Source organism: Microcaecilia unicolor, chromosome 3, assembly GCF_901765095.1.
Source record: "Microcaecilia unicolor chromosome 3, aMicUni1.1, whole genome shotgun sequence".
Lineage (NCBI taxonomy): Eukaryota > Metazoa > Chordata > Amphibia > Gymnophiona > Siphonopidae > Microcaecilia > Microcaecilia unicolor.
In genome coordinates, this window is record NC_044033.1 from 82,379,472 (window position 1) to 82,396,667 (window position 17,196).

At 46.2% G+C, this 17,196-nt stretch overlaps 1 protein-coding gene across 1 annotated transcript in view; it reads left to right on the forward strand.

Annotated features, from left to right (window-relative positions):
* LOC115465566 (calpain-14-like) overlaps positions 1-17,196 on the forward strand; it is a 208,611-nt gene that overhangs the window by 145,694 nt on the left and 45,721 nt on the right. Inside the window, exons 12-13 of the mRNA XM_030196116.1 lie at positions 3,373-3,569; positions 4,163-4,196. Of these exons, the coding sequence (XP_030051976.1) occupies positions 3,373-3,569; positions 4,163-4,196 (231 nt within the window). The remainder of the gene's footprint in view (positions 1-3,372; positions 3,570-4,162; positions 4,197-17,196) is intronic.

The window sequence follows — 17,196 nt, forward strand, 5'->3', positions numbered from 1 at the left end:
TGTGGGGAGTGGGTTTTGGGGGGGATTTGGGGGGCTCAGCATTCAAGGTAAGGGAGCTATGCACCTGGGAGGTATTTGTATATTTTTTTTTAATTTTTAGAAGTGCCCCCTAGGGTGTCCGGTTGCTGTCCTGGCATGTCAGGGGGGCCAGTGCACTACAGATGCTGGCTCCTCCCACGACCAAATGCCTTGGATTTCGCCAGGTTTGAGATCGCCGGCATTTTTTCCATTATCGCTGAAAAACAAAACCGGCCATCTCAAACCCAGCGTACTTTGGCATTTGGCCGGGCTAAACCGTATTATCGAAAAAAAAGATGGCCAGCCATGTTTTTCGATAATACAGTTCCAGCCAGCTGTTGCGCCGCTGCCAAAATAGATCGCCGGCGACGTTCGATTATGCCCCTCCATGTCATGCAAGGTTCCACGTTAGGAGTCACAGACCAAGAAAGGGATCTAGGTGTCATCGATGATGATACATAGAAACCTTCCGCTCAGTGTGCTGCTGCGCCTAAGAAAGCAAATAGAATGTTAGGTATTATTAGGAAAAGAATGGAAAACAAAAATGAGGATGTTATAATGCCTTTGTATCAATCCATGGTGAAACCACACCTCGAATATTGTGTTCAATTCTGGTCGCCACATCTCAAAAAAGATATAGTGGAATTAGAAAATGTGCAGAGAAGGGCGACGAAAATGATAAAGGGGATGGGACGACTTCCCTATGAGGAAAGGCTAAAGCAGCTAGGGCTCTTCAGCTTGGAGAAAAGGCGGCTGAGGGGAGATATGATAGAGGTCTATAAAATAATGAGTGGAGTTGAATGGGTAGATGTGAAGCGTCTGTTTACGCTTTCTAAAAATACTAGGACTAGGGGGCATGCGATGAAGCTACAATGTAGAAAATTTAAAATGAATCGGAGAAAATTTTTCTTTACTCAACGTGTAATTGGGCTCTGGAATTCGTTGCTAGAGAATGTGGTAAAGGCGGTTAGCTTAGCGGAGTTTAAAAAAGGTATGGACAGCTTCCTAAAGGAAAAGTCCATAGACCATTATTAAATGGACTTGGGAAAATCCACTATTTCTGGGATAAGCAGTATAAAATGTTTTGTACTTTTTTGGGATCTTGCCAGGTATTTGTGACCTGGATTGGCCAATGTTGGAAACAGGATGCTGGGCTTGATGGACCTTTGGTCTTTCCCAATACTTATGTATTTATGAGAGTATGTATGGCAATACTTATGTACTTATGAGAGATATGAAGGAGCTAAAGAATTAATACACGTGTAGTAGGTCAGTAAGAGGAGTGTGAAACAGATATGGAGCCAATGAAGTCACTTGGGAAGAGAGTTATGTGAGTGTAGTGACACTGACAGTAGATAAATCATACAGCCGAATTTTGAAGGGAAGACAGATAGTTCACTGAAAGACCTGTGAGGAACAGTAACGTGGTAACATAGTAGATGACGGCAGAAAAAGACCTGCAAGGTCCATCCAGTCTGCCCAACAAGATAAACTCATATGTGCTACTTTTTGTGTATACCTTACCATGATTTTTATCTGTCATTTTCAGGGCACAGACCGTATAAGTCTGCCCAGCACTATCCCTGCCTCCCAACCACCGGCTCTGACACAGACCGTATAAGTGTGCCCAGCACTATCCCCGCCTCCCAACCAGCCCCCCCTCCCACCACCGGCTCGGCCACCCAATCTCGACTAAGCTTCTGAGGATCCATTCCCTTGGAACAGGATTCCTTTATGTTTATCCCATGCATGTTTGAATTACGTTACCGTTTTCCTATCCACCACCTCCCGTGGGAGAGCATTCCAAGCATCCACCACTCTCTCCGTGAAAAAATACTTCCTGACATTTTTCTTGAGTCTGCCCCCCTTCAATCACATATCATGCCCTCTAGTTCTACCGCCTTCCCATCTCCGGGAAAGGTTCGTTTGCGGATTAATACCTTTCAGATATTTGAACGTCTGTATCATATCACCCCTGTTTCTCCTTTCCTCTAGGGTATACATGTTCAGGTCCGCAAGTCTCTTCTCATAGGTCTTGTAATGCAAATCCCATACCATTCTCGTAGCTTTTCTTTCCACCGCTTCAATTCTTTTTACATCCTTAGCAAGATACGGCCTCCAGAACTGAACACAATACTCCAGGTGGGGTCTCACCAACGACTTATACAGAGGCATTAAAACCTCTTTTCTTCTGCTGGTCACTCCCCTCTCTATACAGCCTAGCAACCTTCTACTTACGGCCACCTCCTTGTCACACTGTTTCATCGCCTTCAGATCCTCAGATACTATCACCCCAAGATCCCTCTCCCCATCGGTACCTATCAGACTCTCACTGCCTAACACATACTGTATGTGTTTAGGTGAGAGGTGATAAGAATGTGGATAAGAGTTTGGTAGTGTGTTCAAAAAGATAGGGATGAATTTATGTTACAGAGAAAAGTTACAGAGAAATCAAAAACAGATTTTAGCAGTGTGTTGGATATGTGCGGAGAGAGAGAGATGAGTCAAAAATGACCCTAAAGTCATGAGCTGAGGAGACAGAGAAGATGGCAGTGTTATCCTCAGAAATAGGGAATAGGGGAAAAGGAGAAGTGGGTTTCGGGAGAAAGAAGTTCAGTCTTGGCCATGCTCAGCTTTAGTTGGCAGTGGGACATACAAGCAGCAATGTCAGACAGGCAGGCTGAGACTTGGGCCTGGATTCCTGGCAAAATTTCTGGTGTGGAGAGGTAGATCTGGGAATCTTCAGTGAAAACCATGGGAGCAGATCAGAGCACCAAGCGAACAAGTATAGAGAAGGTCCAAAGACAAAGCCCAGAAGTACATTGACTGATATTAGGATAGCTGTGGAGAAGGCATGGCCACTGAGGGGGGGCAGGAGGGGCAAAATTCCACTGGCCTGGCCTATAAGGGGGGCCTGGTGCCGTGGTCTCTCTCTCTCTCTTGCTCCTGACTGGCCCGGAGTAATTGGGTCCCACACAGGAGCAGGAGACAGAACTGCAGCGCTGAGCCCCCCTCCAGTGCTGCTCTTCGCTTGCTTCTACCACCGTGCCGAGCGGCTGCTTTTCCCCCTCAGGCACATGCTCGGTTTTAAAACCGAGCACGCGCGACGAAAGAAAAAAGCAGCCACAGGGGCCGGGCAGGCATGAAGAGCAGCACTGGATTTTTCAGCTGGCGGGGCCTCGGGATCCCCACCAGCCCCAAGGCACCTCAGTTGCAGCAGCAGCAATCCTTGGGGGAGGGGGTGGGAGTGCTGGAAAATTTCCTTTGCAAATGAACTTGCAAGGCTGACAATCTTTGCATTTACTGCAGTGTTTTCTACCGAATATCATTGGTTTATTCTCTGTTCAATTGCAGGTTCTGAAAGATGGGTTACCAGACTCACACTTTTTTCAAAATTTGGAATTCAGCAATAATTTAGTGAAAATGCGTGATGTCACTGTTAGCGTGTCCCTGAAACCTGGAACATACATCATCATTCCCTACAGTGAACATAAATACCAGGAGTTAGACTTCATTCTCCGAGTCTATCAGAGAAACACAAACTATGCTGAGTAAGTAGCCACATCTTGTAAACAACCATTTCAATATTCTGCAGGTGAATTTTTCTTTGTTCACCGTCCCAAACTTCCTATGGAGTATAATCTGCTTCCACCAATTTTTTCTTTTTTCACTATACAACTGTAGGAGAATATTCCTTGGATATAGCAAAACTGAACCATGAATTAAGAAAGAGTTTTGGTTTTCCTGATTTGGAAAGGGATAATCACACTGCGTTCATGGAAATAGGCCCTTCGTTGGCCAGATGGTCAAATAACTGGATGTCATCCTATATGGTTTGTTCACAGCTCTCTATGCTCAGAGCTGAGTATTTTTGCCCCACCCTCTCTTCCAGTTCATGATTTTATTTATTTATTTGTGACATTTATATCCCACATTATCCCAAACAAATTAGAATTCAGTGCGGCTTATAATAAACAGTGTAGGATACATAACAGTGGCTTCAAGCAGGATTTACCTCTCTCAGTGGATGAGTTTCCAATGACTGTGTGCTAGGACCCTTATATGACAGCCTAATACATTTCAAGATCAGTAACAGTAGAGGGAAGCAAACTAATAATAAAATAATTCTGTTTTTGCTTTGCAGTGAAGTAAGTGGCATGCCGGCAGACAAGCCAAAGGTATGTAACATATGAAATATAGAACATAAGTACATACATAAGTACATAAGTATTGCCATACTGGGAAAGACCAAAGGTCCATCAAGCCCAGCATCCTGTTTCCAACAGTGGCCAATCCAGGTAACAAATACCTGGCAAGATCCCAAAAAAGTACAAAACATTTTATACTGCTTATCCCAGAAATAGTGGATTTTCCAAAGTCCATTTAATAATGGTCTATGGACTTTTCCTTTAGGAAGCCATCCAAACCTTTATTAAACTCCGCTAAGCTAACCGCCCCTACCACATTCTCTAGCAACGAATTCCAGAGCCCAATTACACGTTGAGTAAAGAAAATTTTTCTCCGATTCGATTTAAATTTTCTACATTGTGCTTCATCGCACGCCCCCTAGTCCTAGTATTTTTGGAAAGCGTGAACAGACGCTTCACATCTACCCTTTCAACTCCACTCATTATTTTATTGACCTCTATCATATCTCCCCTCAGTCGCCTTTTCTCCAAGCTGAAGAGCCCTAGCCGCTTTAGCCTTTCCTCATAAGGAAGTCGTCCCATCCCCTTTATCATTTTCGTCGCCCTTCTCTGCACCTTTTCTAATTCCACTATATCTTTTTTGAGATGCGGCGACCAGAATTGAACACAATATTCGAGGTGTGGTCGCACCATGGAGCGATACAAAGGCATTATAACATCCTCATTTTTGTTTTCAATTCCTTTCCTAATAATACCTAACATTCTACTTGCTTTCTTAGACGCAACAGCACACTGAGCAGAAGGTTTCAATGTATCATCAACGACGACACCTAGATCCCTTGCTTGATCCGTGACTCCTAACGTGGAACCTTGCATGACGTAGCAATAATTTGGGTTCCTCTTTCCCACATGCATCACTTTGCACTTGCTCACATTAAACGTCATCTGCAATTTAGACGCCCAATCTCTCAGTAGCGTAAGGTCCTATTGTAATTTTTCACAATCCTCCCGCAATTTAATGACTTTGAACAACTTTGTGTCATCAGCAAATTTAATTACCTCACTAGTTACTCCCATCTCTAGGTCATTTATAAATATGTTAAAAAGCAGCGGTCCCAGCACAGACCCCTGGGGAACCCCACTAACTACCCTTCTCCATTGAGAATACTGACCATTTAACCCTACTCTCTGTTTTCTACTTTTTAACCAGTTTTTAATCCACAATAGAACACTACCTCCTATCCCATAACTCTCCAATTTCCTCTGGAGTCTTTCATGAGATACTTTGTCAAACGCCTTCTGAAAATCCAGATACACAATATCAACCGGCTCACCTTTATTCACATGTTTGTTCACCCCTTCAAAGAAATGTAGTAGATTGGTGAGGCAAGATTTCCCTTCACTAAATTCATGTTGACTTTCAGGCTTATTTTCGAAAGTGATCGGCGGCCATTTCCCGACATAAATCGGGAGACGGCTGGCGATCTCTCAAAAGCGGCGAAATCGGTTTAATAGAAAGCAGCTTTTTTGACAGCATTGCCGCTTTACTGTCGCCTCGACGGTGAAAGTTCAAGGGGGCGTGTCAGCGGCATAGAGAAGGCAGGACATGGGCGAGCATGGGCGTGGCTATCAGATGGCCGGCGTTAAGCAGTATTTCGCCGGGTTTACTTGGTCCTTTAATTTTCACGACCAAGCCTCAAAAAGGTGCCCCAATTGACCAGATGACCACCGGAGGGAATGGGGGATGACCTCCCCGTAGTCCCCCAGTGGTCACCAACCCCCTCCCACACTAAAAAAATAAAAATAAAACACTTTTTTGCCAGTCTCTATGCCAGCCTGAAATGTCATACCAGCTCCCTAACAGCAGTTTGCAGGTCCCTAGAGCAGTTTTTAACGGGTGCAGTGCACTCCAGGCAGGCAGACCCAGGTCCATCCCCCCCTACCTGTTACACATGTGGTGCTAAGTGTTGAGCTCTCCAAACCCCCCAAAACCCACTGTACCCACATTTAGGTGCCTCCCTTCAGCCATAAGGGCTATGAGAATGGTGTAGAGTTTTGGGGAGTGGGTTTGGGGGGGATTTGGGGGGCTCAGCACCCAAGGGAAGGGAGCTATGCACCTGGGAGCTATTTGTATTTTGTTTTTAAATTTTTAAAGTGCCCCCTAGGGTGCCCGGTTGGTGTCCTGGCATGTCAGTGGGACCAGTGCACTACAAATGCTGGCAACTCCCACGACCAAATGCCTTGGATTTCGCCGGGTTTCAGAAGGCCGGCATTCTTTTTCATTATCGCTGAAAAACAAAACCGGCGATCTCAAACCCGGCGAACTCTGGCATTTGGCCAGGCTAAACCGTATTATCAAAAAAAAAGATGGCCGGCCATTTTTTTTCGATAATACAGTTCCGGCCAACTGTTGTGCCGCCGCCAAAATAGATCGCCGGTGACGTTCGATTATTCCCCTCTTTGTCCCCTCTTTGCACCCCTGATAAGTCCCTTTCATCCTTTCTCAGTGACTTTGACCCCTGGCTTACCTTCTTCCATGATCCTTCCTCCCCCTCTCTCATACTTGGTGACTTTAATATTCCTGCTAATGATCCTTCCAACTCTTATATTTCCAAGTTACTCGCTTTAACGTCGTCCTTTAATCTCCAACTATGCTCCACCTCCCCCACTCATCAAAATGGTCACTGTCTTGATCTCATCTTCTCCTCCAACTGTTCACCTTCTAGTTTCCTTGCCTCTGATCACCATCTTATAACTTTCACACTTAAATCTCCTCCCTCCCAGTCCCGTCCTATCTTATCTAATTTATCTAGGAATCTTCACGATATTGACCCTTCATCTCTATCCTCCCATGTTTCAAACCTCCTCTCTACTGTGGCACCATCCACGTCTGTCAACGAGGCTGTTTCTTCTTACAACAATACTCTATCCTCTGCCTTAGACACTCTTGCACCTTTGATGACCCGCCCTGTAAGGCGTACAAAACCCCAACCTTGGCTGACTTCTAATATCCGCTACCTACGTTCCTGTACCCGCTCCGCCGAATGCCTCTGGCGGAAATCTCGGGCCCTTGCTGATTTCTTACACTTTAAGTTCATGCTGACCTCCTTCCAATCTGCTCTTTTACGTGCCAAACAGGATTATTATATCCAACTGACCAACTCTCTTGGCTCTAATCCTCGACTTCTCTTCACCACATTGAACTCTCTCCTCAAGGTGCCCCCTCCCCCAACTCCCCTTCATTATCTCCTCAGACCCTTGCTGAATTCTTTCACAACAAGGTTCAAAAGATAAACCTTGCTTTCTCTACCTCACCAGCTCTCCCTCCACTAGTCCGTTCCCCTCTCTCTCCTTCCCCTCATCCCCTTTCCTCCTTTCCTGAAGTTACTATTGAGGAAACTACACTTCTCCTTTCTTCCTCAAAATGTACCACCTGTTCCTCTGATCCCATTCCCACCCACCTTCTTAATGCCATCTCTCCTACTCTTATTCCTTTTATCTGTCACATTCTCAACCTCTCACTTTCCACTGCGACTGTCCCTGCTGCCTTTAAACATGCTGTGGTCACACCTCTCCTTAAGAAGCCTTCACTTGACCCTACTTGTCCCTCTAATTACCGACCCATCTCCCTCCTTCCTTTTCTCTCCAAATTACTTGAGCGTGCTGTTCATCGCCGCTGCCTTGATTTTCTCTCCTCACATGCTATTCTTGACCCACTACAATCTGGTTTTCGCCCTCTCCACTCAACCGAAACTGCGCTTACTAAAGTCTCCAATGACCTATTACTGGCTAAATCCAGAGGTCAATATTCCATCCTCATTCTTCTTGATCTTTCCGCTGCTTTTGACACTGTCGATCACAGCATACTTCTCGATACCCTGTCCTCACTTGGATTCCAGGGCTCTGTCCTTTCCTGGTTCTCTTCCTACCTCTCCCTCCGCACCTTTAGTGTTCACTCTGGTGGATCCTCTTCTACTTCTATCCCTCTGCCTGTCGGCGTACCTCAGGGTTCTGTTCTTGGTCCCCTCCTCTTTTCTATCTACACTTCTTCCCTTGGTTCATTAATCTCATCCCATGGCTTTTCCTACCATCTCTATGCTGATGACTCCCAAATCTACCTTTCTACCCCTGATATCTCACCTTGCATCCAAATCAAAGTTTTAGCGTGCTTGTCTGACATTGCTGCCTGGATGTCTCAACGCCACCTGAAATTAAATATGACCAAAACCGAGCTTCTCATTTTCCCCCCCAAACCCACCTCCCCGCTCCCCCCGTTTTCTATTTCTGTTGATGGCTCTCTCATTCTCCCTGTCTCCTCAGCTCGAAACCTTGGGGTCATCTTTGACTCTTCTCTCTCCTTCTCTGCTCATATCCAGCAGACCGCCAAGACCTGTCGTTTCTTTCTTTACAACATCCGTAAAATCCGCCCCTTTCTTTCCGAGCACTCTACCAAAACCCTCATCCACACCCTTGTCACCTCTCGTTTAGACTACTGCAATCTGCTTCTTGCTGGCCTCCCACTTAGTCACCTCTCCCCTCTCCAGTCGGTTCAAAACTCTGCTGCCCGTCTCATCTTCCGCCAGGGTCGCTTTACTCATACTACCCCTCTCCTCAAGACCCTTCACTGGCTCCCTATCTGTTTTCGCATCCTGTTCAAACTTCTTCTACTAACCTATAAATGTATTCACTCTGCTGCTCCCCAGTATCTCTCCACACTCGTCCTTCCCTACACCCCTTCCCGTGCACTCCGTTCCATGGATAAATCCTTCTTATCTGTTCCCTTCTCCACTACTGCCAACTCCAGACTTCGCGCCTTCTGTCTCGCTGCACCCTACGCCTGGAATAAACTTCCTGAGCCCCTACGTCTTGCCCCATCCTTGGCCACCTTTAAATCTAGACTGAAAGCCCACCTCTTTAACATTGCTTTTGACTCGTAACCACTTGTAACCACTCGCCTCCACCTACCCTCCTCTCTTCCTTCCCGTTCACATTAATTGATTTGATATGCTTACTTTATTTATTTTTTGTCTATTAGATTGTAAGCTCTTTGAGCAGGGACTGTCTTTCTTCTATGTTTGTGCAGCGCTGCGTATGCCTTGTAGCGCTATAGAAATGCTAAATAGTAGTAGTAGTAGTAGTAATTAATCCATGCTTTTGAATATGCTCTGTAATTTTGTTCTTAATAATAGTCTCTACCATTTTGCCCGGCACCGATGTCAGGAACCTTTTTTTAAAAATCGGTGTTAAATTGGCCACCATCCAATCTTCCGGTACCAAGCTCAATTTTAAGAATAAATTACATATTAGTAACAATAGCTCGGCAAGCTCATTTTTCAGTTCTATCAGTACTCCGGGATGAATACCATCCGGTCCAGGACATTTGCTACTCTTCAGTTTGTAGAACTGCCCCATTAGATCCTCCAGGTTTACAGAGAATTCATTAAGTTTCTCTGACTCGTCAGCTTCGAATACAATTTCTGGCACCGGTATCCCACCCAAATCTTCCTCAGTGAAGACCGAAGCAAAGAATTCATTTAATCTCTCCACTACGACTTTGTCTTCCTTGATCACCCCTTTTACTCCTCGGTCATCTAGCGGTCCAACTGATTCTTTTGACAGCTTCCTGCTTTTAATATACCTAAAAAAAATTTTTACTATGTGTTTTTGCCTCCAACGCAATCTTTTTTTCGAAGTCCCTCTTAACCTTCCTACAACATCCCTGTAGGTCTCCTCTATGTACCTCTCTGTCTCCCTCAGCTCCACCAAGTCTGCTACTTTAGCCTCAAGAGAACAGAGATGTTCTCTGAGAGCTAGGAGCTCTTTGCATCGGGCACACACATATGACATCTCAACAAATGGGAGATAATCATACATGTGACACGCAATGCAAAAGAACATGACAGCAAAAAGACAATATGACCCATGCACTCTGCCCATCAACACCATTTACTTTGGCAGTGATATATTCCAATTGTCATTGTGATTGATTATAAAAGCAGTTTTGTCTTTGAACAAATAAACATATAGAAAAATAAAATACAGGAGGACATAATGGCAGATAAGGACTGGAAGCTCCATTTGGAGCAGTACTACAGATCCTGAATGATTTGAGGCTTTTCACTCATATCCTCACATGTGAGGAACATCTGTGCCTATGCCAGGCTTTCTTGAATTCTGTTACTGTTTTGTTCCCCCCCCCCCCCCCCCTCTTCCCCCTGAGAAGATGCTGAAGATTTTCTTTTGTAACTCCTGTGTCTACCTCTTTCAGTCTTGTACCATGAACACCTGCTCTAGAACTCACCTTCTACTGAAAAATACTTGCAATGGTATAACCATATGCTTCCATAAATTCTTGGGCCATGCTCGACAATGGTGTATTGATTCATTTAAGCTGTTGCCCAGCTTGTGAAATACCAGGTGTGTTTTGTGTACTGTTCCCTCTAAGCTGAGTGGGAGTCCTCCACCTACAGTCCTGCCAGTGGGTGGTGCTGTTTCACTATCACATTTTCAATAGCGAGGGACAGGCAAGCTCTGCAGTATTCCAGAGAACCTGCCTGTATGTAGTACCCCCACCCCCACCCCTCTGGCTGCAATGCAGTTGGACGACTCCCGCTCAGCTTAGAGGGAACAGTGGCTTTTGTGCAAGCCCTATAGAGAGGTCCCTAGTCTTTTCCTTCTAATTTCAGTCTAAAGGAAGAAGCTGAATGAAGGAGGAACTGTGGGGCCGTTTTACTAAGCCGCGGTAGGGCTACCATGTGGGTAGCTGTCACATTTTCAAGGCAGAAACTAAGTTCATGAGCCCTTGGGCCACTGCCGAGGAGCGGCAGTGGCAGGCAAAACCACCCCACACCAGAGTCAAGGCAGAACTCTGACAGAAACAGCCAGACTTCACCTGCGCTTGACCACCCTTCCCCAGGAGTTGAGCCCCTGGGTGCAGGCAGCCGGCAGGACTTACCGGACAGGGTAGGCACTGGATACCAACTAGGCTGAACAAGGACTGAGGGTCAGAGGGGAAAGGAATATACATGGGCAGCAAGGCAGGAAACTGGGCTAGGACTCACAGACAGACAATACTACACAAAGCAGGAAGTGGACAAGCAAAAGGACAGGAACTGAAACCTGCCACGCAGCCACTGAAACAGGGTACAAATAGAGTCAGACAGACAAGAGACAGGACTGAAAGCTGCAGAGCAGCCACTAAAACAGGGTACAAATACTCAGTGGCGTAGGAAGGGGGGGGCGGTGGGGCGGTCCGCCCCGGGTGCACGCCGCTGGGGGGTGTCGGTGCCTCGCTGGTTCCTTGCTCTCTCTGCCCCAGGGCAGAGAGAACAGGGAACCAGCGAGGTGCCAACACCCCCCAGCGGCATGCACTCGGCGGATTGGCTCTCCCGCCCGCCCCTCACCGCCTTCCAGGTATGTTCTCAGGGGGAGGTTGCGCTCCGGAGGGGGGAGGGTGCGCCGCGCTGCACCCGGGGGGGTGCACAGCAGCAACCCACCCCGGGTGTCAGCTGCCCTCGCGACGCCACTGCAAATACTGACACAAGAGACAGGACTGAAAGCTGCAGAGCAGCAACTAAGCAAGAGACACAGATAAACAGAAACTAGACAAGGAATACAGACCAGAAACAAGACTAGGGAAATAAGCAAATAAACCTAAGCTAAACTACACACAGACTAACTAGAATCAGACAAGGAACTAACAAGAAACCTGACTAGGCAGAAGTGTAACAAAGCACCAACAAACCAGGGACCTTTGACGATGCAAAGGCAAACTCAGAAGGTTTCCAGGTGATAATAATACCATCAGCAGCTGAACTCAGCTGCAGCAATCATGAGGCAGCTACAGGTGAGGCTAGCTGCCAAACTTCAAACCAAGTCTGGAGGGCTGGAATATCTGGACCGGACCAGAAAGAAAGTCTGGAAAGTCTATGGCAGCCACCGGTTCTGGCCACCAGAAGGCAAGAGGAACACAAACCAAGACACAGGCAGAAAGCATACTGAAGCACAGAGAGGCTTAACACACACAGGTGCGGTATAGTGGACTAATCAGAGCCATGCTGGAAGCAGCCAGCACACAGAGACAGAACTAACTCAGGAAGAACAGACAGAAGCCAGCTCAGAAGCTGACCGTTGGAAATAAGACGAGTCTAAGAGGGGTCACGACCACAATCGTGACAATAACGCGTGCCAAATCGGCACTACCTCCAGGTTAGCTGCGGGTGCCCAGATGTAATTTCAAAGATGGTGCATGCTATTTCCTGTAGTAGAAAATAATTTTCTATTTTCTACCACGGGGGGGGGGAGGGGCGGGGGCATTCCCAGCCATAATTGGCAGTGCAGCCACATTGCCATGCGCTGCCAGATTACCGCATGTGTAACGTGTGAGCCCTTACCATCAAGTAAATAGGTGGCAGTAAGGACTCAGGCAGTAAATAGCCGCTTGCTACTTTTAATATTAGCGCATGGCCATTTACTGCCCCATTTAAAAAAGACTTTTTACCCGTTGTGGTAAAATATGGCCCAGCATGTGCCAATTTCACATGCCCACAGTAGTGCAGGCCACTTTTTATCGCAGCTTAGTAAAAGGGACCCTGGGTGAACTCTTAGATTCCATGGAGAAACTCAGCTTCCCATTTTACTCCTAGAATGAGCTTTACGGTTAGCCACTATAAGAACTTATGAGATGCATTTTCTGTGCCTGGAAATCCTTCTGTTTCATTTGTGTCTCCATTTCTCTCACCTGCCTTTTGTGATCACTTGAGACTACATTGTGATCACTGAGAGACTTAGGAGACTTTCTGCTAGCTGTCTCGTGGCATTGTAAGGCCTTCCTGAGTTTGTGTCCTTGAGTTCTGATCATGTTATTTTTCTAGTTGGGTTGGTCCTGGTTTCTCTTTACTACTTCCTTTTGTTGCTTTTCTCCAAGTCCCTTTCTAGGATCTCATTTCCATTTTCTGTTTCTTCACTGTCCTGTCTTCTTCCAAATGCCTGACTTGACACTGTTCTGTTTCATTTGTGTCTCCATTTCTCTCATCTGCCATTTGTGATCACTTGAGACTAGATTGTGATCACTGAGAGACCTAGGAGACTTTCTGCTTGTTGTCTTGTGGCATGTATGGCCTTCCTGAGTTGGTGCATCTTGCTGTATTTTTGGATTATATTCAAATTGTACTTCAAGATCCCCTCTATGTGGTAATTTTATAAAGAATTATTTGCATACATATGCCAGTATAGTTGCATAACGTGCCTCTTTTAAAAAATACCCCCTTTTTAAAAGTGTGAGCAATGACAGGACTTTGCACAATTTTGTGCAACTCAGATATAGGCTTGATCAGCATAGAGTTTGGGAAAAGTATAGGCAGAGTCACAATTTACACACATTCAGTACCATTTTAGGAAGGTCATGGATGTGGCAATATTGATGTTTTAGGGAAAATGTGCAGAACCTGTGATGTATTTCAGAATAGCATGGCTGTACATGTATGTGGCTCCTAAAATCAATATATCTCCACTCCCTACCAAAGATGTCTTAGAAGTGTAAAAGACACATAGGAAAGAAACCTATATCTCACACACACATTAAAAAAAGAAAAAAAAAACCAGTCACAGAACACGTAGAAATCTAGCATGGACCTAAAGGGTGCAAAACATGCTGAAAATGGTCTATAAAGGTAAACAGGTGCATGCCCGGCCCATATATGTTTAATAAATGTCATTTACAAGGACCGCTAGCCATCAAAGCTGGCTGTGTACTGCCTGCAGGGAAAAACATCTACCTGGGATCCAGCAGTGGTAATAAACATGCAGCACTAGACAAATAGGATTAGATTCAGTAAATGGCACCCAAATTTAGGTGTTCAAAAAAATCAGCGCCGATCACTATTCTATAAACAGTGTTCCAAGTTGGGCACCATTTATAGAATAGAGCTTAGTGTCGGGATCTGCACCCAATTTTGAGCATGAAGATTTACACCAACTGAAACTGGGTGAAAATCCTTGCACCTAAATTAGGCCTGGATCCCCCAGATTCTATAATACCCCTGACCCACCCATGCCCCTTCCATGGCCACGTCCCTTTTCAGTTGTGTGCTACAAAATTTATGCGTGCATCTTTATAGATACCGCATAGCAAATTCACTGCCTAATAAATTCAAATTGTTTCCAATTAATGGCAAGAATTATTAGCACCAAATATTGGCGTTAATTGGCTTCTTACTCAATTAAATTGTACACAGAAATTAGTCATGTGCCCAAATTTGAGGATAGTTACAATGCACATGCAGTGCCATCTGTATACTGTCCTCCATGCTAGTTCCTGTTGCAGTAGTAAATGTGCACAGGCAATTGCACATATGTCAGCTCGCACTATATACACGGTACCCACTATTAGGACCTGCCATGTGCACGTACAAGATGGAAGCCAAGAGGGAGCACAGTTTCTCAGACATGAAAAGTGACCTTCTGACCTTGTGCTACAAAATGAGGTGCATTTCTTTTAGGAGGGCAGGTGGTGCCCCCCCCCCCCCCCCCCCCAAGCATTGGCAAGAAGAGTCTGGGTGGAGATAAGAGCATGCACAGCGTGATTGGAAACAGGAGAGGAGGCAAGTGCGAGACCAGCGCGGGACAGATAAACGCTTCAGCTGGCAGGGGTTGGGGTCGGGGTCAGGGACCCCCATCAGCCAAACTGGGAGCCCCGGAGCCAATTTGAGGAGGCCCAGGCCCCCCATAGCTATGCCACTGCTGCTTAGACCTAAGTGTTTACAGTTTCATTTTACATGTACTGTGACTGTCTCTAATGGGCTCACAATCTAAGTAGAACATTGTACTACCTGGGGCAGTGGAGGGCTAAGTGACTTGCCGAGGGTCATACAGAGCTGCAGATAGAATTGAACCTGGTTCCCTAGGATCTCAACCCACTGCTGACCATCAAGCAGCAGCAGCAGCAGGAATCGAAGCCAGTTCCCCAGGTCTGTAACTCGCTACACTAACCACTAGGTCACTGCTCCACTCCATTCCTTCCTCAGATCTACAATCACGGCATAAATGATAGAATACAGCAAGCTGACAGGAGCCAAGCAAATATGCTTATTACAAAATCATGAAAATACATAAATCATATATATTTATATAATATATGCATATAAAACCAAGTCAACCAGCCTAATGGAGGAGTCAAACCACACACACAAAAATAATGTCCAGTTCATTCCACCAGGGTTGAGCCTTCTGGTGCTGGTGGCCAGCAGGACCCAGATACACACTCCGAGGCTTGGAATGTGGAGCATAAGTATAGAGAAGTCAATTGTATGTAATAATTCATTCACATGGGTATTCCCAGGTCAACCAATAAAACTTTCCCAACAAGAGGTGCAGAGCAGAAGTAGAATGTTTCAGTTTACAACTTAACATGCAAACTCTGGTGTCAAATCAGTGATAGCAATGCAAACTCCATCTACTGCCAGACACTGTGTGAAATAAGACTAAACCTTGCAAATAGACATTCAGAAGCTTACCATGCCATACTAGTTCCAGGTTAAAAACTCTAAATATACCAGCACTACCTACAAGAATTCAGCACTGCAAATGTTCTAGAACGCCAGCTACCCTCAAAAAACATCTTTCAAAATATGTTGTGCCAGCCTCAGATGTCATACTCAGGTCCGTGACAGCAGTATGCAGGTCCGTGGAGCAGTTATAGTGGGTGCAGCGCACTTCAGACAGGCGGACCCAGCCCCATCCCTCCTACCTGTTATGTTTGTGGAGGAAACAGCGAGCCCTCCAAAACCCACCACAAACCCACTGTACCCACATCCAGGTGCCCCCCGTCACCCATAAAACCCATAAAGGCTATGGTAGTGGTGTACAGTTGTGGGTAGTGGGTTTTGGGGGGGGGGGTTGGGGGGCTCAGCACACCAGGTAAGGGAGCTATGTACCTGGGAGCAATTTATGAAGTCCACTGCAGTGCCCCCTAGGGTGCCCAGTTGGTGTCCTGGCATGTCAGGGGGACCAGTGCACTACAAATATTGGCTCCTTCCATGACCAAATGGCTTGCATTTGGTCGTTTCTGACATGGACATCTTTGGTTTCAAAAATCGCTGAAAATCAGAAACGTCCATGTCTAGGGACGTCCATCTCTAAAGATGACCAAATTTGAGGATTTGGACGTCCCTGATCGTATTTTCGAAACGAAAGATGGACGTCCATCTTGTTTTGAAAGTACGAGTTTCCCCGCCCCTGGATTGGGACGTTTTGCAATTACGTCCAAATCAAAACATGGACGTCCCTTTCGAAAATGCCCCTCCATGTCTACCATTTCTCCCTCCCTACTTTCTAGCTCCCTCCGAGTTCAACATCTCTCTCTCTTCCGATCCTGGTGTCCAACATCACTCACTCACTCTCTCTTTCCCCACTTCCTCCCCTCCCCTACCACCCCACCAGACCATGGTCTGGCATCTTCTCCTTTCCTTACTCAATCCCTTTCCCTTCCTTCAGCTTTCACTTCCCTCCTCTGAATCTATAGCTTCAGTCACCACACCCCTCCCCTGGCACCTTCTCCCCCTAGGCCAACATCTCTCCTTCCTTCCTCTGAGTCTACCTTAATTTTCCTTGCAAAATTTGCTGCCACCAGCAGCGATTCACATAGGCAACCCTTCCACCAGCCCCAGCATCTTCTTTCTACTACTGCATCCGCCCCTGAGGAAACAGGTCGTTACATCAGAGATAGCAAACCACAGTAGCAGAGAGAAGATGCTGGGGCTGGCAGCAGGGCAGATTGTGACTCGCTGTCACCACTGGCGACTTTTGCAGTGCAAAGGAAGGAAGGCGAGATTCTGGCCCAGGGGGAAGAGGGGATAGAAGGAAAGATACTGGGGTGAGGGGTGCAGTGGCTGAAGCTCCAGAGAAAGGGAGAGATAGACTCGGAAGACAGAAATGAAAGCTGACAAGTCCGATCAGTGATAAGATGCCGCTCCCTGAAGAGTGCTGCCTGAGGTTGTCGCCTCAATTGGCCTCACTATAGGGCTGCCCCTGT